Here is a 23721-nt window from a genome sequence, read left to right on the forward strand (position 1 = left end):
TAAGAAGTTCCAGAACAGGCAAAAACTAAGCTACAGTGATAGAAATTTCATCAGTGGTAGCCGGGGGCATGGGTAGAGGGTGAGGTTTGGTTGAGAAAAAATAGTGGGATGGTGGAAATATTTTTCTTAATTGGAGTGGTGATTACACAGGTGGTACATTTGTCAAAACTCCCACTATACACTTGAAATTACTGCATTTTACTTTATGTAAATTATACCTCGGTAAAGTTATTTCAAAAAAACAGAATACACAATGAAATCTGCACTCCTTCTGAATAAAACAATTTTTTATGGAAAGGAAGTGGAAAAAGGTCAACTCACATACCACTAGTGGGAGTGTTTAGTGGTATCTACTAGAAATGAATATATGCATATCCTACAACCCGGTAATTTTATTCCTAGTTATATATGCAACAAAAATGCAAATATGTTCAACAAAGACGTGAACTAGAATATCTACAGCAGCACTAACCCTAACAACAGTAAAACAACAAAGCTACTAAAATGCCAGCAAGAACTGAATGAGTAAAGTAAGTATATTTACACAATGGAATATTAGTACTCATCAAAATATGAATTTCATAAATATAATGCTGAGCAAAAGAAGCTAGAAACAATAATGATTCTGTGTGTGTGTGTGTGTGTGTGTGTATTAAAAAGGGGAGATTACTCTATGGAAGTAGAAGTCAGGATAGTGGACTGGGGGAGGGGACTTGCTGTTAGTGTTACTTCTTGATTTGAGTGCTGGTTGCACAAGACGTGTTCAGTTTGTGAAAATACAACAACCTACACACTTATGATAACTGCACTCCGAAGTGTATACATTATGTTTCAATAAAAAGTAATTTAAAATTTAAATCTAATTTTACATGGAGAACATAGAGGAAATAAAAATTAAGTTGATCTAAATAATCAAAAATACACAAAACGAATCACACCCAGTATAGGTGTAGTACTTTGCGAATTAGTTGAGTGGAATGCACTTTAGAATATCTACCAGAAAACAGTATACAAATTAAAAATCACCTTTACAGATTAATTTAGCTTCCAAAGATTTCATGCTCAGATTGCTATGGTATTAGAATCTTTTTATTCAACAATGTTTTACTGCAATCCAAAATGTAAAAAGGATTTGCAGGGTAGTAGTCAGGGTCAGGCACACAGGCTCTGCGGCTGCTACTGTTGTAGGTTCAAATCTTGGCTCTGTCACATACCAGCTTTGACCTTGGGGAGATACTAACCTCTGAGCTTCAGTTTCCTCATCAGTAACATGGAGATGCTGATACCATCTCCTTCCTTATAATGGTTGTTGTGAGGATCAAATGTTAACCTATGGTAAAATACTTAAACAGTACCTGATACATAGAAATGCTATGTCAAGTCTGTTACTGTCCACAATTTTCACAGCATTTAACAAAACTAACTTATTTTAAGAGAAAAAGAAGACAATGAGAACACAGAAATTCTGACATGAAGAAATATAGTCAGTTCATAGGCATAATGTCTTTCCTTCCTAAAGTCTAACTTAGAAAAACTGATTCAGAAATGTAACCTTTAGCTATGATTTTGTATACTAGAACTACACTGTAACCTTAGCATCATTTTCAGAAATCCTTAATAAGTCAAAATTATGAGTAACAACATAAGCAATTTCCTATTCTAATATTTCTTCTATTTTATTTACTCAGAAAACGAAGTGAACACAATGCTAACCAGTTAATTCCCCAAAAAGTTAAATTCATACTTTGAAGAAACCATAAAATCCAAACCCAGGTTAAATTCATAAACTATTTGGGGTTCCCCATAAAAAATTAGCAAGGCCTTCTGATAACTTATCTGAATTCACACTGCTACCAGGTTAACAGATTCACAATGTCAAGCTCAGGCAAGGCTCACTCCAGAACCCAGGAGATCACTATATTAAGATCACTATACTCGACTACTGTGTCCACATTTAAAAATCATTTCCCCTATGTAAAATCTTAAATCATAGAAAGGAAATTTTCTTTACAGATTTATCAGAAACATGACCTACTAAAGTATTCACATAAAAGATATTTCTTCAAAAGGAGCTTACCTGACTTTACCACAAAATTTTCTCCAAAGCACATACATATGCAGAACACTGAAAAATTAAATACAAAGAACCACTCTCCGTTTCCTTACCAACTCCTTTCTGCTCCTGCCGAAAACACACATACCTGAAGGTTTCTACTGGCAAACAACGTATCTATGGTGGAAAGTACAGTGTCTCATCAGTCATTAGGGAACACTGCTGGCGAATACTCTGCCAAAAAAATCTGCTGAATGTCTTTTGTAAGTAATTCATGTCTCTAAATACAGAAGCTTCACAATGATCTGTGTAAGAACCACACGGTGTCAGATTCATCTTCGTGGTAATTTGGGAGCTTCTAGATGTGGTAAATAATATACACACTAAAAATTTTTATTTCTTTAATGGCTACTTAGGATAACATCTCCTTAAGAATAAATATAGGTAACAATGCTTACAAGATATCTTAAACTCACATGTTCATTAACCATGCATAGTGGTTACCTATAAAATGTCTTATGCAGACTTCTTTAAATGAGTTCTGTTATTCTTTCCACTGATCATGCCATACTTTGAAACAGTGTCTGATTTCCAACGATTTTACTTTCCTAACTCAAAGGTTCTGGCTCTTTTCCATTTTAGCAGCCAGAGAAACTTAATGAAGAAGCATCTGTAGCCACATAAAAAATTAATCAAGATTTTGTTCCTCAACTAAAGCAGCCATGAAATTTTTGCTTTAATGAATAAAATTTCTAGCTCTAAAAAGTTAAATAATTGAAATTAGTTTATAATTTATAGGTTAGCTCTAAATGGAATTTGGAGAATTTACATTCATACATCAAGCCAGGCCACAAAGATTGTGCATTCTTCCACTCAAGATGACTGGTGAGAAATGTATTATTTCTCCAAGTAAAATAAAGGATAATGAAAAGTGACCAACTCCCATGTACACTTGGCGTTTTCACATTAGATTTAAAAGTCAACTGGTTAGAGAACTTCATTGTAATGCAAAAACCAGTTATTGTGTGAACAAATTAAGTAAAATTCCTTACCACGACCAGGAGCAGACTTAGAGGGCTAATGTGTGATTTGCTAATGAACTGCGGCACATTAACCTCATTATTAAGATAAACACAGTATAAAAACACCTTCTAGTAAATAAATAAAATCGCATTAGATGATTCATCAGGATGATGAAGATGTCCCTTTGAGAAGTATTTAAAAAAAGATAAATCACTACAGTAATGAATATATTCCATAAATACAATCTGTAAGTCAGATTAAAATGCTAATTTCAGATTAATTTTCTACTTTTTTCAAAGCTGGGCAAAGTTTAAATTCTACCAATTTTCTATAAACCAATATTTACAAGAGATATTCTCAGGAAAACAAATCTATTACTATTTTATTTCTTTAAGCATATACCACATGTATTTACAACCTATGTGTAACGGATTAAAAATGAAGTGATATACTAAACCTGCAGCCTTCTAAGAATTCAAGAAAGAAAATTCAACAACCTAAAAATGACTATTTCCATTTATACTAAATATACATCATAATTCAAGAATACCAAACATCAACCATTTTACATAAATATGTTCTTAAAAGTTATAACAAGGGACTTCCCTGGTGGTGCAGTGGTTAAGACTCCATGCTCCCAATGCAGGGAGCCCGGGTTCAATCCCTGGTCAGGGAACTAGATCCCACATGCATGCATGCCCACAACTAAGAGTTCGCAAGCCACAACTAAGCAGCCCGCGAGCCACAACTAAGACCTGGCACAGCCAAATAAATAAATAAATAGAAATATTTTTTAAAAAAAACTTCTAACACATGTTTTCTGATCCCTGTCATTAATTTATATGCATATATTATATACATATATACTTAAATATGTATAATTATGTACATTTATTGACATATATATCTTACATACATATATTCTACTAACTCAGCCCACTATTTATTTAATAACTTAAGCAGTACATAAATTCAGAAGAATTTAGCAGAAATGAACTTTAAAAGATCCTTCAGATACCAAAAATTTGGTCTCATAAAGTCATAAAAAGGGTATAAATGATTGATTTTATGACAATTCAGATATCTCTCACTTTTATAAAAATTCAGAATAAATTACCTATAATTGGTCAGTTAGATAAATTTCTTTGGTTCCGTAAAATACATAAGATCCATTATTCATTTGTTTGTATTTAGATTTTCCAGTCGCATTTTCATCAACTAAATATATAATAAACATCACTTATAATTCAGTCACCAAATTACTTTTCAAAGAAAAATACCCTGATTATATTTTTGGCCAAATTTTATGGCATTCTTCCTCCCACATTCCTAGAATTCTCCTTAATATGCCATAATATATTTCTTTTGAAATTTAGACAGTCTCTTCAACGTAGGAGTCTGAGTTCATATTGCTAATAATGACTAGGGAAAATTTTTTCCTAAACCTGAAAATCAAAGTCTGAAGTTTCAGATAAATGATTACTCTAATCCTTTCCTCTAAAATCCCATGTTAAGTGAACTAGAGAATAATCAGAAAGGCATAAACCCACACAGGCAAAAGAATAAGGCATTAAGACAATGGCAGACTAAAAGTAATAATACTCTATTGGAGGACAGAACAGGGCCAGAATGAACCTTGATATAGTAGAAATAAAGAAAACCTGTCATCAAGTGGAGTGGGGGTAGAGTGTGAAGCTCGGAACCCTGAAAAGTCTCCTACGTTGGAGACATCTTAAGTATCAAATCCTGAAGTAGTCATGCAGATGAAAACAGGAATACTGGCTCAAGGTTTACTTGCGGAGTGGCAGAGAATGCCAGATGCCCTCCCTATCTCCACGTGATCAGATGACTGTACTTCCTTCACCTTGGTAGCAGGAGGATTTGATTGAAAATCACCAGTATACAGAGGCAGGTAGGACTAAACTGCTGTGTTTAAAATCTATATACTAAATGATGAGATACTTGAGAATCTAGACCAAATTGTGAGAACCTCAGTCCCAGGCCTAACTGCCTCACCCTGATCAGCTTCCAGAAGGCTGGCAACCAAATACAAAAATTAAAAGGCTTCTCCTTTGAGAAAATGACAGACCAAGGAGAAAAAACAAGGAGACAATGGTGCGGGGGTCCTCTAAGGGTACCGCTGGGTCACCCTACAGTCGCACCCATCAGTCAACCTGTCCCACACAGGCACACAGATTCCAACCAGAACTTAAAACAATCCACCAAATAAAACAAAACGTAACTAAAACATACATGAAAAAAGAGTGAATACACATCAATGTAAATCAATGACTATTTTTTAACTTTTATAAATGGAATCATATAGGGTCTTTTTTTCTGATTGGCTTCTTTTGCTCAATATTACATTGATGAAATTCATTCACACAGTTATATTTAGTCATAATTCATTTTCATCATTGTGTAGTACTCTACTATACTAATAAACTATAATTTATCCATTTACTGCTATAGACGTTTAGGTTGTTTACAGTTTTTGGCTTTTACAAATAAGGATGATACAAACATTCTGATACGTGTTGCCTGGTGCACACGTACATATATTTCTGTTGGATATAAAAGAGTGAAAAAGTTTATAGAGTACAGGTATCTTTAACAGTTGAATATTGAACAGGATACTAATAAAAGGGCACTATCGGCAAATAAGAAAGCTCTTGGCAATTAAAGATTTTAATAGTTAAATTAAAACATTCAGTAGAAGGGTTGTAAGATAAAGTCTGGGAAATGTTCCAGAAAGTATTTAGAATAGGAAAATAATTATATGAACATTAGAAGAGCAAAAGTAAGAAAATTAGGGAAATCCAGGAAGAGCCATATCCAACTAATGTGATTTCTAGAGAAAACAGTACAGAAGAAAGTATCAAATAGAGTACAAGATGTTCCTAGAACTTAAAGACATGCTTTTCCCAATTAAAAGAGCCCATCAAGTACCCAGCATAATCTATAAAAAGGGAACCCACGTCAAGGCACATCACTCTGAAATTTTAGAATGCTAGAGATAAAGAAAAAGGGAAGCGGGGGGGACTTCCTTGGTGGTCCAATGGTTTAAGAGTCCTCCTTCCAATGCAGGGGACGCAGGTTGGATCCCTGGTTGGGTAACTAAGATTTCCACATGCCCCGGGGCAACTGAGCCCATGTGCTCTGGAGCCTGTGCCACAGCTAGAGAGCCCACGCGCCTCAAGGAGGAGCCTGCATGCTGCAACTAAGACACAATGCAGCCAAATTAATTTAAAAAAAAAAAAGAAAAGAAAAAGGGAGGAGGGGGAGAGGGAGGAAACTGGTAAACATAGCAAGAGTAAGGAATTGGAATGGCATTAGACTTCACAACAGCAATAAGAAAAAGGAACTCTACAAATGATTTCCAACTCAGAATTCTGTTCCAATCTATCAGTCAAGAATGGTGAGAATAGAAACATTTTCAAAGATATAAGAGCTCCAAAAATGTATGTCCTATACATCTTTTCTCAGAAAACCACTGGTTTTGATGTAGATTGTGCTACATCAAAACAAAGAGTAAACCAAGAAATAGAAAAACAGGATTTAGGAAACTGGGGATCAAACACCAGAGGGAAGAAAAAGAAATTCCCAGGATGACAGTTAAGAGAAGTCTCAAGATCACAGATACTAAGCAGGCCTGGAAAAGGCCTAGTTCAGACCAGAGAAGTCAAGAGTTCTAATGAAGATGCCTCCAGGGCTTCCCTGGTGGCGCAGTGGTTGAGAGTCCGCCTGCCGATGCAAGGGACACAGGTTCGTGCCCCGGTCCGGGAGGATCCCACATGCCGCGGAGAGGCTGGGCCCATGAGCCATGGCCGCTGAGCCTGCGCGTCCGGAGCCTGTGCTCCGCAACAGGAGAGGCCACAACAGTGAGAGGCCCACATACCGCAAAAAAAAAAAAAGAGAGAGAGAGATGCCTTCAATAAAAAACAAAAGTAATAAATTACCTGGTATGTTTCATCATAATGGAGAGAGAGAGGTATGTTTTAGAGAGTTTTGGGGGGAAAATTAGTGATGAGTACATAGGCAGTACAGGAAAACTGACTGAATTAGTTATTCTAGGGAAAAAATAGAATAGTGTAAAAAAAAGAAATAAAATCATCTTCACAATATGACTCTGTTGTGAATCTTAATTAACCAGTCATAAAAAAGAAAGTTTGGGGCAGGGCAGGCAACTGCTATCTTTCATGATAAGAAGCCTTGAAGTATTACCATACTATTAAATTTTTTAAACTATGTGTTTTGATTTAAAAATTATTTTATTGGGGCTGGAAAGAACTCCTATGTTTGAAATAGATGCTAAACCAAGAGTATTTGTCCAGTAGTTGGATTTCCTAACTTGAGTGATCATTGTTTTGTTCCTTCTTTTGTTCATTTACTTTTTGCTTTTAAATAAGGAAACTGGTTGATGGCAGGGCTAAAACTGTATTTACTAATAAGCCCAAAGCTTCCTCATGTGCTTAGCTAATTCTCTCAAATTGAGATATATTTAGTATCTTGAGAGCTAGTCAAAGAACTTTTTTTTTTGTCTTTTCCATACTTTTGTTTAGGGAAAACATAACTCAGTATTGTAACAGGGGACTTCCCTGGTGGCGCAGTGGTTAAGAATCTGCCTGCCAAGGCAGGGGACACGGGTTCGAGCCCTGGTCCGGGAGGATCCCACATGCCACAGAACAACTAAGCCCGTGCACCACAACTACTGAGCCTGCGCTCTAGAGCCCAAGAGGCACAACTACTGAGCCCGCACGCCACAACTACTGAAGCCCATGCACCTAGAGCCTGAGCTCCGCAACAAGAGAAGCCACTGCAATGAGAAGCCCACACACCGCAACAAAGAGTAGCCCCTGCTCACCACAACTAGAGAAAGCCCGGGCGCAGCGATGAGGACCCAACACAGCCAAAAAAATTTTTAAAGTAAATAAATAAAATAGATTTATATTAAAAAAATATATATTATAACAGCTACTCCATAAACCCTACAGAGGCAGTGATTAAATCAGTTTTGTATATATTGCCTTATCATCAGAAACTAGAACAGTGCCTTGCATGTAGAAGGCACACAACAAATACCAATGAATTAAAACATTCTACTTGGGCTTCCCTGGTGGCGCGGTGGTTAAGAATCTGCCTGCCAATGCAGGGGACACGGGTTAGAGCCCTGGTCCAGGAAGATCCCACATGCTGCTGAGCAACTAAGCCCGTGAGCCACAACTACTGAGCCTGCGCGTCTGGAGCCTGTGTTCTGCAACGGGAGAGGCCGTGACAGTGAGAGGCCCGCGCACCGCGATGAAGAGTGGCCCCTGCTCGCTGCAACTGGAGGAAGCCCTCGCACAGAAACGAAGACCCAAAACAGCCAAAGATAAATAAATTAATTAATTAAAAAAAATTCTACTAAACCCAATCCCTCAAGTTTTACTCTCTTTTCTTTTTCACTTGGGTGTTCTCACCTCTTGTTTTCTTTTTCTGTGATCATGTTTTAGATTTACTAGTAGGTCTGATATTTAGTCCTATTGGTGGCAATCAAAATAAAATGAGTTGCCACTCTCTTCAAAACAATTTACATTTTAATGGGAAAAATATTCCCTCTTACAAATAGAAAAAAGTGGCATTAGAGTAATGAAGGGATTCCCCCAAACCAAGAGTAGTCTCTAATACCCTCTTCAATGCTTGTGAGAACAACAGGGTTCTACTGATCTTTCCTGCCCATCATACTATCCATGTGTTTTTCTTCTAAAATTGGTTTCCAATTATTATGATATTAGTTACCAAAAAAAGGGAGGATGGGAGGGGAGCAGAAGTACAACCTATTTTTCATGTCAAAATTGCTATCTGACCTCTTTGGAGATTATTCCTATTAATGTTGCATTATGGGTAAATTCTAATTGAGAAAAGTTATATAACACAATGTTAAGTAAACAGCCCTGCTTAAAAGTGACAATGACAAGCTATGATTATAAAAATTTTAAGATATTCATGACGCATACAGGGAATATACAAAGAAATTAGGGTGCTAAAACTGTTTGCTTTTATCAAACTTCTCTATGATATACATTATTTTTTATAAAAAATGAAAAAATAAGAATATTCCCTTAAACTGCCTTAGCAATAAACATTAATTAAAATACCAAGAAGAAATTTTATCTACACATATGAAAAAAATTCAAAAATCATGATGTACTTCTCAAAACAAACAAGAAAATAAAGTATTTCCCAAGGTCCAATTTTTAACTTGAAAGCAAAGAGGGGAATGAAATATTTGAAAAGACAGGAAGGAAAAAAAAAACCCCACCCAAAGCCAAGAAGTACCTTAAAAGCTAATGTACAAAGCTTATTTTAATAAAAATTAGAGCATACCATGCATTCGCTGGTTTGGGGGTTTTTGAAGGAGCACTTAATGCTGTTTCCATGCTATTCATTCCTGAATTATTATCTTTGGTAGTCATTGCAATCATTTTTCGTTGCTTCTGAGACAGTTTAACTCCATGAGAAATCATTTTTCTAGAAATAGTTAAATTAAACCAATCAGTTTCACCGCTTCTGAGAAAGTTTAATTCCATAAGAAATAATTTTGCTATAAATTAAACCAATTAACATTAATTTCTGCTCAACAAAGGTTACTGGTAATTATATTGCTCTGTGTTTATTTGATGGGATTTTACTATTACTAGATCAAAATGACCACAAGTTTCAACAGTGGCAATATATATAATTAGTTTATACTATCAAAGATCAAGTAATAGCTACATGGGAGCCCTCCTAATACACTTGCATCACACTTGTAACAGAAATAGATCATTTTAGAGGCAAATTTCCGGCATGTAATACTGTATTCCACAAGAGCTAGACCTATCAACCCAACTCAGTCTTCAGCATATATTTAAGAAATAATGTTATGGAGGCTAAATTACCTAGAAAAGAGCTTACAACTAACTTTAACATCAAATGCAGAAAAATAATAGGAAAGGTCCAGTAGGTCTTTCCAGTTGTTTAGGGCAGAACTATAACACAACATGGTCTTTCCTTTTCTTATGATTTTGTAACCAACCCCAAATTTGTCTTTGGTGTAGCTCCACATCTTTGTCTGCTTTCTTCTATTTGCATGATGGTTCTGAGATCCACGACAGGAGGGCTTACAGGACTAAAAGACATATAAAAGTTACTTTACAACCCATTCATTTATCCATGAAGTCCAACACCCAAACATTACTGAAACTGTAAATTATATATAACATCATTAATGAGAGGATAATTTAGGTCTATTTTGTCAGCTGCGGCCAACTTCAAAAAGGATATTTTGAATGAAAGCTACTTTTATATATACATACATAATAATAAAATGCATCAGAAGTCATAATGTTAAGAGATACATGTTTAATAAAATAGTCTAACATTAGTGATTAGAAGATGCTTCCAGGTGTTCCCACAAATATGTTTACTTAGGAAAAAAGGTGTCTACTTTCTGAACTATCTTTAGACCATGAAGCAGCATAAACCGGGACATCATCTTTATTCCAACTGTGCAAAATACAGCACATTTCAAAATAATTACACAAATGGCCCAGATGGCAATATAATTGGTAAGTCAATTAACAGTCTTAGCCTATTATAAACCATACTAGGTAATAAAGATGAAGCATAAGCTCAATTAGCTCTTTGAAAGAATACTGCATGTTAATTATACTTATTCCTTCAGTTTTAAAAACTGACTTTTATAAGTAAAAAAAAATATGGATAGAATATAGGTTAAGTTAAAACTACAGCATAACATTAAATGAATAGCCTCTGAAAATTAACTGTAACAACACATTTTGTGAGATCTTAAATACACTTTAATGTGCAAAAAAAAAAGATAAAGTAAGCCTACAAATGGCAAAATGGTCGTCCTGAGTGGGAGTTTTTACTAATATACACTATCCATTAAAAAAGAAAAAGAAGCTGATATCAAGTCACTGTGTGTGTGTGTGTGTTATAGAGTATTTTACTAAGTATTCCCTGATGACACTGCAAAGGCAACTAAATTCTGTCTGGGAAAAAAAGCCTATTTTAGCCGGTTAGTAATTTGTATGCACTTTAGCTGCTAATTTGTATGCATTTAGGTAATTTTCTGTATATTAGAAATTTTTTTAAATGTGCTTCATTAAAAAGTTTCACTTGACCAAAAATAAATGATATTTCTCAGACTAACAAGTACAGAACAAAATAAAAATCCTACCTGAAAGAGCCAGAAACCCAACTGGAAGAGCTTGTAATATCAATTCTGTTACTGGGAATGGGCTGTGGAGCAGATACTTTAAGTACTGGTGATTTTTCCCATGGTTTTAAATCTTCCCTAAAATGTGTAGGAGGTGTACCATTAACATAGGATTTAATTTTCCCCTGGAGGTTAAAAAAAAAAAAAAAAAAAAAAATTAAAGAGTGAGTAATAGCAGGTACCCCTAGCACAGTAGCTAACACATAGTTGGTACTCGGTAAATACTGGTTAAACTATATTAAAGAGTAAAACCTTACAAGAATAATTATCTAGTATTTTCAATTCAGTGCTTCTACAGTTTAGTATCTTGATCAATTTTCAAACCATATCAGTGGCTATAACCCAATTATTAAAAGCTTTGGGAATAATTTTTAGGGACATGAGTTTGCATATCAAGTTCTTATTTACCTGAGTATTAAACAAATGTTAATAAATATAAGTTGTTCAAATAAGATATGAAGCAGTAACTTTAAAATTAACATCCATGACTTTAAAATGAAACAAAATGAAAGTCTGGTATAAATTTCATACAATTTACTCTGAATATAATTAAAGGACTCTGAATAAAATTAAAGCCAAATAATACTGACACTTCAAAAGGGACCCTAAAACTATTGCTATTACAATAGGTCAAGGAAGTTATTGAAATGGTATTTCCACTGCCAGGATAGATTCTCTACTATTGCCAAAAATTCAGTATGCCTTCAACCTTCTTTTAAACCTCAACTGTCTTCCAGGCCAGCCTAAGTGTAATATGAATTTCCCCCAAACTTCTACCTTGCATAAAAAATTTTTATGATAAAAATTTGTTTTATATCAATCCTTGAGGCCTAGAAGACTCTTAATAAAGGGTAAATTTTCTATTGTCTCACAAATTTCTAGATGTTCTAATATATTTTGTGGATGTATAGAGGTTAGAAAAAAATTACTCTATCTGGTTAAGTTTGACATTCTCCTTCCCTGTAGATTAACAACTATGGAATTAAATGTTAACAGATGTCTGAAACATGGCCTCCCCCAGAGCTGACCAGCCTAGGAATTCAGCAGTTTAGTGTCAATTATGCTAGACTAGGAGAAGAACTCCATTCCAGATTGCATTGCTCCAGTTCACACCGTGGCAGAAAGACACTAAACAGATTTTGGTATTAGGCTTACTTTCAAAATCACTTTCCTTTGACAATTTTTAGCTGGTGTTAACTGACATTTCACAAAATATATTTTAAGTAATTTAGCTATGAATATATATTTCAATATGCCTATACAGTATTGCTATACTTTACATCAACATTACTTTTATTGCAGAAATACAACATCATAAAGGGCTCAAAACTGCAATTAAAATCTTTAAAACTAGAAATATTAGGCAAATTTGAGAAAACTAACACTACATATATTATGTCATTAATTGTATTTTCTTATAAACCAGCCAGAAGAATGTTTTAAAGTTAGAGTAAAAATAATGAAAGACTAAACTGTCTATAGATTAAAATGTGAAGAAAATAGTGCATTAATAAACGAAGACAAACCTCAATCTTATCTGAATGAAATCCTGTTGTGAAATCAGGAGACTGTAAATCTCTAGGACTACCCACTCCTGCATAGCTTCCTTCAGAGTCTGATGTCAACAGTTCTGGAAGAGATTCCACAGAATTGGTCTTACCAGACTTTAGTAATCCTAAAAGGTAAAAATTTTTTCATATTTAAACACATATACATAAACATATATGTATTACATTTGATGAACCAAATAGAGCTAAAAGCGTCCATTTATCCAGATTTAGTAACATTTAAATTATAGTCACTGTACTAAAGTCTTAATAATTCAAGCTAACTGAAGAAAGAAATCAGTTGAAGTGAAAAACTGAAATGGAAAATTTTAAAACAACAGTTTTATTCCTTTTAATTACACACCAATTAAGCAATAAACCTGAGGAAGATAGTTATTTGGTATCTGATTTAAAAAGTGACTCAGAACATTTTTTTCCCCATAAAGATAAGAGAGCAAGACAAAATTAATAAACTCTAGACCCCTCCCCTTTCCCTTTCTCATCTGTCTCTGCACCTATGCAAAGGGGGATTAGTCCTAGTCTGTGTGGGAGAAGCATTATAACCTTTCTGCCACTCATCTAAGCCAGCAGACTGGCCAGGTAGCAGAGGCTTTGCTGAAGCCTACTGTGGCCTGTTTGAGGGTTTTTCCCTTCTGCAAAATATCTGTGAATTGAGAGCTATTTTCAATTAGCTTATCACCTAAAGCATAAGTTGTTATGAAATGCATATACCATTTGTTCTCTTAGGCAAGCTCAATACCTCAATACCTGGGTCCCTGCTACATCTGGTATCCTGGCTCATTAGCAAATCAGTCATTTCAAGTACAGAGTAAAAAAAAAAAAAACTTTTGCTTAGGTTCATGTGTTTATTTCCACATATTTAAAATGCAGTACAATCTAAATGAAGTGGCAAAATAAATACATTATAAAACATATCTCATAAATTCAGTAAGTGTTGTTTTCTTTAAAAGTAAATCACCCTGGGCTTCCCTGGTGGCGCGCTGGTTAAGAATCCGCCTGCCAATGCAGGGGACACGAGTTCAATCCCTGGTCTGGGAAGATCCCACATGCCGCGGAGCAACTAAGCCCGTGCGCCACAACTACTGAGCCTGCGCTCTAGAGCCCGCGAGCCACAACTACTGAAGCCCAGGCGCCTAGAACCCGTGCTCCGCAACGAGAAGCCATCGCAGTGAGAAGCCAGCGCACTTCAAGGAAGAGTAGCCCCCGCTCACCGCAACTAGAGAAAGCCTGCATGCAGCAATGAAGACCCAATGCAGCCAAAAATAAATAAATTATATTAATTAATTAAAAAAAAAAAAGTAAATCACTCTGACAAGATACGTGCCTTTTTTGTTGTTATTGCTAAAATACAATTTGGAAGAACATTCAAACTTTTCTCCCCCACAATGTTTTAAATATTTTTAAGAGTAGCAAATTTTTATATAAGAGAGTATATTTAATACTGGGATGCTCCCAAAAGTCAATTGGAAACAAATCTAATAAAGAAGACGATTAAAGTGGCCAACAATTATCTTTGATAAAAAAATATTTTCACAGAATGACTTCTAACTTTAAGGACCAACACAAACAAACGTTAAGCCTTCATATAACTGTCCTTGATGAAATTAGCTTCATACTCAGAATTTCTCCCAGAATAGGTTACTTTGGCCCCCAGTTAAATTTAACCTTTCAATCATTTTTGGCTTTGGCCACAGAAGGGAGTAGTATAGCAGGAAGAATACCGAACAGGAATCAAGAAAATAAATTCTACCTCTGGCTGCTACGACCTGAAATCACTTCAAAGTTTTCTGAGCTTGTTTCCTCAAGTTTAAAGGAAGGGGTGTAAATTAATTCATTATTAAGGTCTCTTCCAGCTCTGAAATGCTAAGACTCTTAACACATGTGCTATCAATAACATCCTTTAAAACAAACCAAATATCTGCTTTTTCCATAAATCTTTTAGGTATTTGGAAAATCACTAGCTCCACGACTGTCTATCCATTTATTCATCCTGCCATCAATCCACCTATGCCTCCTTCTAAGTACTACGGGTAATTCATATAACACAGAGGATGCAAAATCACAGAATTTAAACTTTAGAAAGGTCCTAAAATAGGAATCAGGAGATGCAGCAAATGAGAAAGACCTATAGACCTATACTTCATCAATCAATTTAGGTATATTAGCTTTCTTTTTTAATATCTCGTGTGTTATCTAAAACGACTATTCTTCACGTTATTTATCAAACATGTCAAATACCTCATTTGTACTTTTCAAAGTTGCCTGTATAAGGCTGATTCACTGTGAAAACACTGATAGAAACTGCACCAGTTTGTCTTATGGCTATAGACACACCAACTATTTCTGAAAGCCATGCTGTGCTGCCATTCTTTTTTGGTTACACTTCAAATTTTTATCTAAAGAAACTGTTAAAATTTAGGTCATTTAATCTGGATCTAATCAGATGAATCCAGAATGTGGGGCAGTCTACAATACCACTGGCCTCAACTTCTGAAAACAAAACAAAACAAAACAGAAAGGTGTGGCGGTGCTGTTCTACTTAAGAGACTAAAAAGACATTAATAAGCAAAGACAATGTCAACCCTGATACGACATTAGATTTTTTTTTTTTTTTTCCTTAATGTTAAAACAGAAAAGGCTATAAAAACATGTTTGGACAATTAGGGAAATATGGGCATAGACTACAGCACTACATAATATGAATTAATGTTAACTGTCTTTCAATGTGATAATGGTATTGTGGTTGTATAGGATAAGGGTTGTATCTCCCTTATGCTTAGGAGATTCATATTAACCTTGGGGGGAAAATGTCATGTCTACAGCTTAGTTCCAAGTGGATCAGGTTAAAAAGAAAAGTGTGTGTGTAGAATGTTTGGAGGATGAGGGAACAGAGCATGCAAGACAAAGCCTGCAAGAAAAAGCAAATGTGGTAAGAGGTGAACAATAGATCTGGATAATGGGTATACAGATGTTCATGGTATTTTTCTTTCGCCTTTTTAGTAACTTAAAAGATTTTCAAAATTAAAAACTGGGAAAAAAAATTTTAGAAAAACTATATAACCTTACTTTCAAACAGGCTCACATAATGCCTAGGTATAAAACGTGTTGTATTTTACTACTGGATTATAACCTCCTTAACACGCATGAATGGAATCCCACGTGGCATCTCACTTGAAGCACTGATATATATGAACTGAATGCACGTGTTAATAGTATCTCTGTCATGTTTTGCCCACCTCTAACCCTCTATGCCACTAGACAGAGTGGTCTTTCTAAAAACATAAACCTTATCCAGTCACACCCTGCCTTAAAAAATCCATCAACAGCTACCTGCAGCCTTCAGATTAAAGTCCAAATTCCTTAGTTTGGCATATAACACCCTCCAAAATCTGACGCTCTCCAACCTATCTCCTATCTGCACCTACCGGATATGGCCGAGCTATGCACAACAAACGTGCAGTCTTTCTACTGCCTCTAGGCTTGAAACACACTGCCCCATTCTCTTAGCACGTCAATCTGCCTCCTTTTCTTGGCTAAATTCTCTTCACTCTTCGAGATCCAGCTCAGGTATCACTTTCCTCTAACAGATGTGCCCCGATCTTCTCAGACTAGTTTGGGTGCCCCTTCTGTGATCACAGAGCAAATGTCAATCAGAGTACTTATCACAATACATTACCACTTTCTGTGGCCTCCCTAAGACAAGGACTATTTTCTATTTCTGTAGCCCCAGCAGATGGCATATAATAGTATTTAATACATGTTAAATGAATTAGATAAGGAACAGAGACAAGAAAGATTAGATCAGAAAATATACCCTAAAATATTTTCCACTAACCTGTAGATGGTGGACTCTGAATAATATCTGAAAGGTTATAACCTCCAGAACTATCAGACCGCTTACGTGGCTTCTTTTTTGCTTTTGTTTTTGTCTTCTTGAACACACTTTCCCTAGGAAAAAAGCAAACATAAAAGTCATTTAAAAAAATTAAAGTTACAGGGCTTCCCTTGTGGCACAGTGGTTAAGAATCCGCCTGCCAATGCATGGGACACGGGTTCGATCCCTGGTCCAGGAAGATCCCACATGCCGCAGAGCAACTAAGCGCGTGCGCCACAACTACTGAGCCTGCGCTCTAGAGCCCGCGAGCCACAACTACTGAGCCTGTGCGCCTAGAGCCCATGCTCCGCAACAAGAGAAGCCACTGCAATGAGAAGCCCGAGCACTGCAACGAAGAGTAGCCCCCACTCACTGCAACTAGAGAAAGCCCACATGCAGCAACAAAGACCCAACGCAGCCAAAAATAAATAAATTAAAATATTTTTTTTTTAAATTACAGATGAAACAGGAGAAAAACTATGCATTTTGAGCAACGGAATACAGCATTTTGGTCAAACAGAAAACACAAAAGAATATATATGTTCTAGTCCCATTTATCTAAGTGGCCCAGAGCACATTAGTTAATTCCACCAAACTTCAGTGAGATACTATCACTTGTTCTAACCCTAGCACTTCTGTGAAAATTAGAAACAAGATGGTATATAAGAAAATACTTTGAAAAGTAAAATACTGTACATGTTCACACACAAGCTATTATAATCTATGATCTGGAACTAGAAATATTTGGTGATAATTTTTAAAGTATTTCAGGGGCTGCTTAATTCCTTGAATTATTATTAATCAGGAAAGAGAAAATAACATTATCTATAAGGACTACAACAGTCTTATTTCACCTAAAAATTATAGATCTCATTACATAATTCATCCACAGTAACACAGGTCAGCTGTGAATACTATTATTTTGTGAAGGATAATGTATTTATGTCAATGTTAATCATTTTATTATAATTTTTAATGTAATAACATGTCATACATCCAAGTCAGATATTTATAAACCTCAAGTATTCCAGTGGCTACCACCAAACTCTAGAAAAGAGGTTAAAAAAGATTTCTGGAACCAAGAGCAGCTTTTCAGTGAGCTACAATTATACTCATACATATATATACACTCACACATGTATGTAGTAAATGACTTGAACGTCCGAAGATTTTATTTTAACAGGTCATTTACCAAGCAGAAGGAAAGTAATTGTATAACCAGCTGATAAATTAGCCTAAAATGCCGACTGGAAATTCTAAGCAGGACTTATTAAATGGTCAACAGGGAGATTGTGTAGAACCTGGGATATGTTATTGAAGGACTCCCAAATGCCAGTCACTGTGGGTCATATCTCTTGAATGAGTAGGGTTCTCTACAGAGAGGGATCTAGAAGAATGGCTGATGAACTCCCCTTGGTTCACCCTCTCCAGAAGGCAAATCTCTCGTCTTCTGCTAAGATGGAGGAGGGGCAATCAATCACTTGGTTCAGGAATACATCAATGCTCTTTGAAAAATTTTCAAAAAAAAAAAAAGCTCTTTTCCAAATCCAACCACTTATACTGGTCTTCATAAACCTAGTACCTGTAATTCTTAAGCCTTTCCAGAATTCTGTTTTAGTTTTTTCTAAGTCATTACTGCTTGGCAACCACTTTCCAACTTCCAAAACTGTTAACATCTCCTGATTGCCATTTACTCCTTTCCTGTTCTCTCTGATCTAGTGCAATATGCCTTTTTTATTTCTTTACTATAATCTCAGCAGGGTTTGGAAAGGTAGTTAAGATAGTTGCACTTATTCAACCCAACATATTTAACCAGAAGGCTACATTCCTTTTGTGTTTATACTTAACTTTGTTATATCTGCAAATATTAATTATGCATTTACTTTGTATTGTATCAGGCTAAAAATGAACATAAATACCTATTTTTTATGTTAGGTTTCTCAATTTTTCTTTCCATATTAATATAAAGGTGTCAACAGTGTCCAAGATTGGGGATGAGGGAAGGAGAAAAGGAAGGGGGAAAAAAAAAACAGAGCTTACGAATAATTTTGTTCCATATTTATTTCTTCTTTCAAAAAGATATCTCCATCTTCTACATCCAAATAGCTAATATCTGGTCCATCTTGATATGGTGTAATGACTCTTCTATCCATTGCTGGAATCTATAGAAAAAAAGATGTCACTTTTTAAATACAAAATTTGTAGAGGAAAGACATCAGCTACCTTTCTGTCTCCCCTTCAGTCTACAACCAGTAAAACATCCAGAGCTCAACAAAGTTGCCTCTGCCCAACACACTAGGTCACCAGAGAATTCCACACATTTGTACATCTAAAGGTGGGGAGGCTGGAACACATACAGGAGAGAGGAAGAACAGATGAAAGAGTGGAGTCTGTGCCTGCAATCCTGGGCCTCTAACCATGGAAGCTGAGCCCACAGCTTCAGGGAACCCAGTACCAGCATGTGAGGTGGTGCACTTACAACTATGGCATCCTGAATGGAGGGGTGCTCACAACCACAGGTAGCTTGGTAGCAACGGAAGTGGGCCCTGGAACCCAGCCGCCATCGCCCACCATCAACAGTGGCGGAAGCCCACGAACCTTATACAGTATCAGATACAGTACAGGCACCTGTGCAACCCTGGCTCCCAATACCCCCATGATCCTCCTCCCCCCATGCAAAGACTGTTACTCAAGGAACCTCACAAACTGGGGAAGAGCCCAACATTCCGATGATGACAGTAGCTCTGGCAGAAGAAAGGCAGTAAGGACCTGGGAGGCACAAGAAGCAATAATGAAGGCACAGAAGCACACCTCTTACAGAGCCGGTGGAGGCTGGAAAGTGTCAACTAGCAAATATAATCAGAGCCAGCTCAGGTAAGAGAAAACAAACCTGTGTTATAGTGCCACCTACTGGAAAGCAAAAGAAAGGACTCTAACTTCTAACCTGTCATTAACTTCAAATGCACCTGCAGAGGAACAATTTAATTCAAGTACCATATACAACCACAATAACACTCGACCACAAAAAGAAAATAACAGTTCTCCAGAAACCAAACTAAGTCACAGAATATTTCAATCTAACTGATAGAGAATTCAAAATAGCTGTCATGAAGGAACTCAATAAGCTGTAAGAAGTCAGAAAGGCGGTTTAATGAGCTCAGGAATAAAATTAATGAACAGACGAAATACTTTACCAAAGAGACTGAAACTCTAAAAAAGAACCAAACAAACGCTGGAGTTGAAGAACTCAATAAATGAGATGAAGAATGAATTAGAAAGAAATGGAAATAGAGCAGATCATATGAAAGAGAGAATTAGCAAGCTCAAAGGTAGAAATCTTGAAATGATACAAGTAGAAGAAGAGAAACAGAATATTAAAAAAGTGAGGAAATTTCACAAGACCTATCCAACTCATTTAGGAAGAAAAATATTAGGGTAATGAGTAACCCAGAAGGAGAAGAGAGGGAGAAGGCAAAAGAGAGTTTATTTAAAGAAATAATATCTGAGAACATCCCAAAGCTGGAAAAGGAACTGGATACACAAGTCCATGAAATTAAAAGAATACCTAATTACCTCAATGCAGAACAACCTTCTCCAAGATGTGTAATAAATATTAAAATTGTCAAAAGTCAATGACAAAGATTTTTAAAGGCAGCCAAGAAAAAGGATGGTAGCTGGGAATTCCCTGGTAGTTCAGCGGTTAGGACTCAGTGCTTTCACTGCCAGGGCCCAGGTTTGATTCCTGGTCGGGGAACTAAGATCCTGCAAGCCACGTGGCATGGCCAAAAAGTTAAAAAAAAAAAAAGGCTGGTGGCCTACAAAGGAACCTCCACTAGGCTAGCAGCAGATGTCTCAGCAGAAACCCAACAGGCCAGGAGAGAGTGAAATGACAATCTCAGAATACTAAAAGATAAAAACCGTCAGACTAGAATACTCTATCCAGCAAAGACATCGTTCAAATATGGAGGAGAGATAAAGACTTTCTCAAACAGAAGCTGAGAGAGTTCATCAACACAAGACCTGCCTAACAAGACATGCTGAAAGCAGCACTTCTAACAGAAACAAAAAAGACAAACGGATACAAAACTTTGAGCAAGATGATAAAACAGAACCAGAAAATTGCAACTCTATGAGAGCATAAAGGTTAAAAGGAGAAAAAAAGAAAGCAGGAAAATAACTATAAGCTATTTCTGTTTGGTAGCAAACTCACATCAAAAGGGATAATGTGAGGGCTTCCCTGGTGGTGCAGTGGTTGAGAGTCTGCCTGCCGATGCAGGGGACACGGGTTCGTACCCCGGTCCAGGAAGATCCCACACGCTGCGGAGCGGCTGGGCCCGTGAGCCATGGCTGCTGAGCCTGCGCGTCCAGAGCCTGTGCTCCGCAGCGGGAGAGGCCACAGCAGTGAGAGGCCCGCGTACCGCAAAAAAAACCCAAAAAAGATTCATTTTATATATGGAATTTAAGAAAAAAAAATGTCATGAAGAACCTAGGGGTAAGACAGGAATAAACACACAGACCTACTAGAGAACGGACTTGAGGATATGGGGAGGGGGAAGGGTGAGCTGTGACAAAGCGAGAGAGTGGCATGGACATATATACACTACCAAACGTAAGGTAGATAGCTAGTGGGAAGCAGCCGCGTAGCACAGGGAGATCAGCTTGGTGCTTTGTGACCGCCTGGAGGGGTGGGATAGGGAGGGTGGGAGGGAGGGAGATGCAAGAGGGAAGAGATATGGGAACGTATGTACATGTATAACTGATTCACTTTGTTATAAAGCAGAAACTAACACACCATTGTAAAGCAATTATACCCCAATAAAGATGTTTAAAAAAAAAAGTGGAAAAAAAAAGGAATAATGTGAAAAAACAAAAACATAAAAGGGGATGAAAAAATTCATACAGGTAAATGAAGATAACATACTATCAGCAGAAAAAAGACTATTTTATCTGTGAGACGTTTTATACAAAGCTCAGGGCAACCACAAAACTTTGTTACAGAGCAGAGACATGAAACATAATAAAAGAAGAAACTAAGAAAAATACCACAGAAAACCTCCAAACCAAAATAACAGACAGAAACACAGGAAAAAGAAACCACAGAGGTATCAAGCAACCAAAAAACAAAACACAAAATTTCAGGACTACATCCTCATCTGTCACTAATCCCCCTGAATGTAAATGGACTGAATTCATCAATCAAAAGACAGAGTGGCTGGATGCATTAAAACATAAGACTCAACCAAATGCTGCTCCAGGAGACACACCTCAGCTCTGAAGACAAACACAGGCTAAATGTGAAGAGATGGAAGATGATACTCTAAGCAAATGGCTGCCAAAAGAAAGCAAGTGTAGCCATCCTTATACCAGACAAATTAGACTTCAAGCCAAAAGATAACAAGAGACAAAAAATGGTCAGCATATAATTATAAAGAGGACAACTCAGCAAGAACACATAAAAGTGACTAATGTATATGTACCTAACATAAGAGCACCAAAATATATACAACAATTACTAACATTCCCAAAGCGAGAGAACTGACAGCAACAAAATAATTGTAGGGGACATTTAACACCCCACTTACATCAACAGATAGATTACCCAGACAGAAAGTCAACAAGGAAACAGTGGCCTTAACTGAAACGTTAGATCAGATATATTTAACAGATTTAAACAGCACAATGCAGCAAAACACACATTCTTCTCAAATGCTCATGGAACATTCTCAAGGATAGGCCATAAATCGGGACACAGAAGAAGTCTCAATATAGATTTAAGAAGACTGAAATTCTATCAAACATCTTTTCCGATCACAATGGTATGAGAAACTAGAAATCAAGAACAAGAACACTAGAAAAATGACAGATATGTAAAGATGAACAATATGCTACAGAACAACAATTGGGTCACTGAAGAAATCAAAGGAGAAACAAAAAATTACCTGAAGACAAATGGAAATGAAAATACAATATACCAAAATCTATGGGAAACAGCAAAAGCAGTATTAAGAGTTTGTAGCAATAAAGGCTTACTTCAAGAAACAAGAAAAACTTACACCTAAAGGTACTAGAAAAAGAAGAACAAAGCCCGAAGTCAGTAGAAAGAAGGAAATATAAAGATCAGAGAAGACAGAAGAAAAGATGAATGAAACTAAGAATTGGTTTTTTGAAAAGACAAACTAAACTAAGAGTCAGTTCTTTGAAAAGATAAACAAAACTGACAAACCATTAGCTAGATTCACTAAGAAAAAAAAGAGAAGCCCTGATAAATAAAATAAAAAATGAAAGAGAAAAAAAAAAGATACTTACAGAAATATAAAGGAGTATAAGAGAATACAAAAACTGGACAATCTAGAAGAAATGGACAAATTCTTAGAATCATACAACCTTCCAGGGCTGAATCATGAATAGAAAATCTGAATAGACCAATCACTAGTACAGAGATTGAAACAGTAATCAAAAAGCTCCCAAAAAACATAGGTCCAGGACCAGATTGCTTCACAGGTGAATTCTACCAATATTCAAAGAAGATTTAATAACTATACTAAAACTATTCCAAAAAACTGAAAAGGAGGGAATGCTTCCTAACTCATTTTACAAGGCCAATATCACCCTGATACCAAAACCAGACAAAGACAACACAAAGAAAGAAAATCACAGGCCAATATCTCTGATGGCTGCCAGTTGCAAAAATCCTCAACAACATATTAGCAAAACAAATTAAAAAATACATCAAAAGGATCATACAACATGATCAAGTGGGATTTATACCAGGGATGTAAGGATGGTTCAACATCCTCAAATTGATCAACATGATACAACACATCCACAAAATGAACAAAAATCATGCGATCATCTCAAAAGATGCAGAAAAAACATTTGACAACATTCAACACCCATTTATGATAAAAACTCTCAAGAGAATGGTGTAGAAGGGATGATA

General features: G+C 36.2%; 1 protein-coding gene across 4 annotated transcripts in view; it reads right to left on the bottom strand.

Annotated features, from left to right (window-relative positions):
* IBTK (inhibitor of Bruton tyrosine kinase) overlaps positions 1–23721 on the bottom strand; it is a 101003-nt gene that overhangs the window by 21863 nt on the left and 55419 nt on the right. For 2 of the 4 annotated variants that reach the window (XM_060283296.1, XM_030859377.2), the window contains exons 20-25: positions 18822–18943; positions 16743–16855; positions 12866–12969; positions 11301–11464; positions 10134–10226; positions 9443–9586 (exon numbers count right to left, since the gene is read on the bottom strand). In XM_060283296.1, coding sequence (XP_060139279.1) covers positions 9443–9586; positions 10134–10226; positions 11301–11464; positions 12866–12969; positions 16743–16855; positions 18822–18943 — 740 coding nt within the window. Of the gene's footprint in view, positions 1–9442; positions 9587–10133; positions 10227–11300; positions 11465–12865; positions 13015–16742; positions 16856–18821; positions 18944–23721 lie in introns of all 4 variants that reach the window. The other 2 variants (XM_030859376.2, XM_030859375.2) reach the window with 1 other exon arrangement.

Source organism: Globicephala melas, chromosome 14 (assembly GCF_963455315.2).
Source record: "Globicephala melas chromosome 14, mGloMel1.2, whole genome shotgun sequence".
NCBI lineage: Eukaryota > Metazoa > Chordata > Mammalia > Artiodactyla > Delphinidae > Globicephala > Globicephala melas.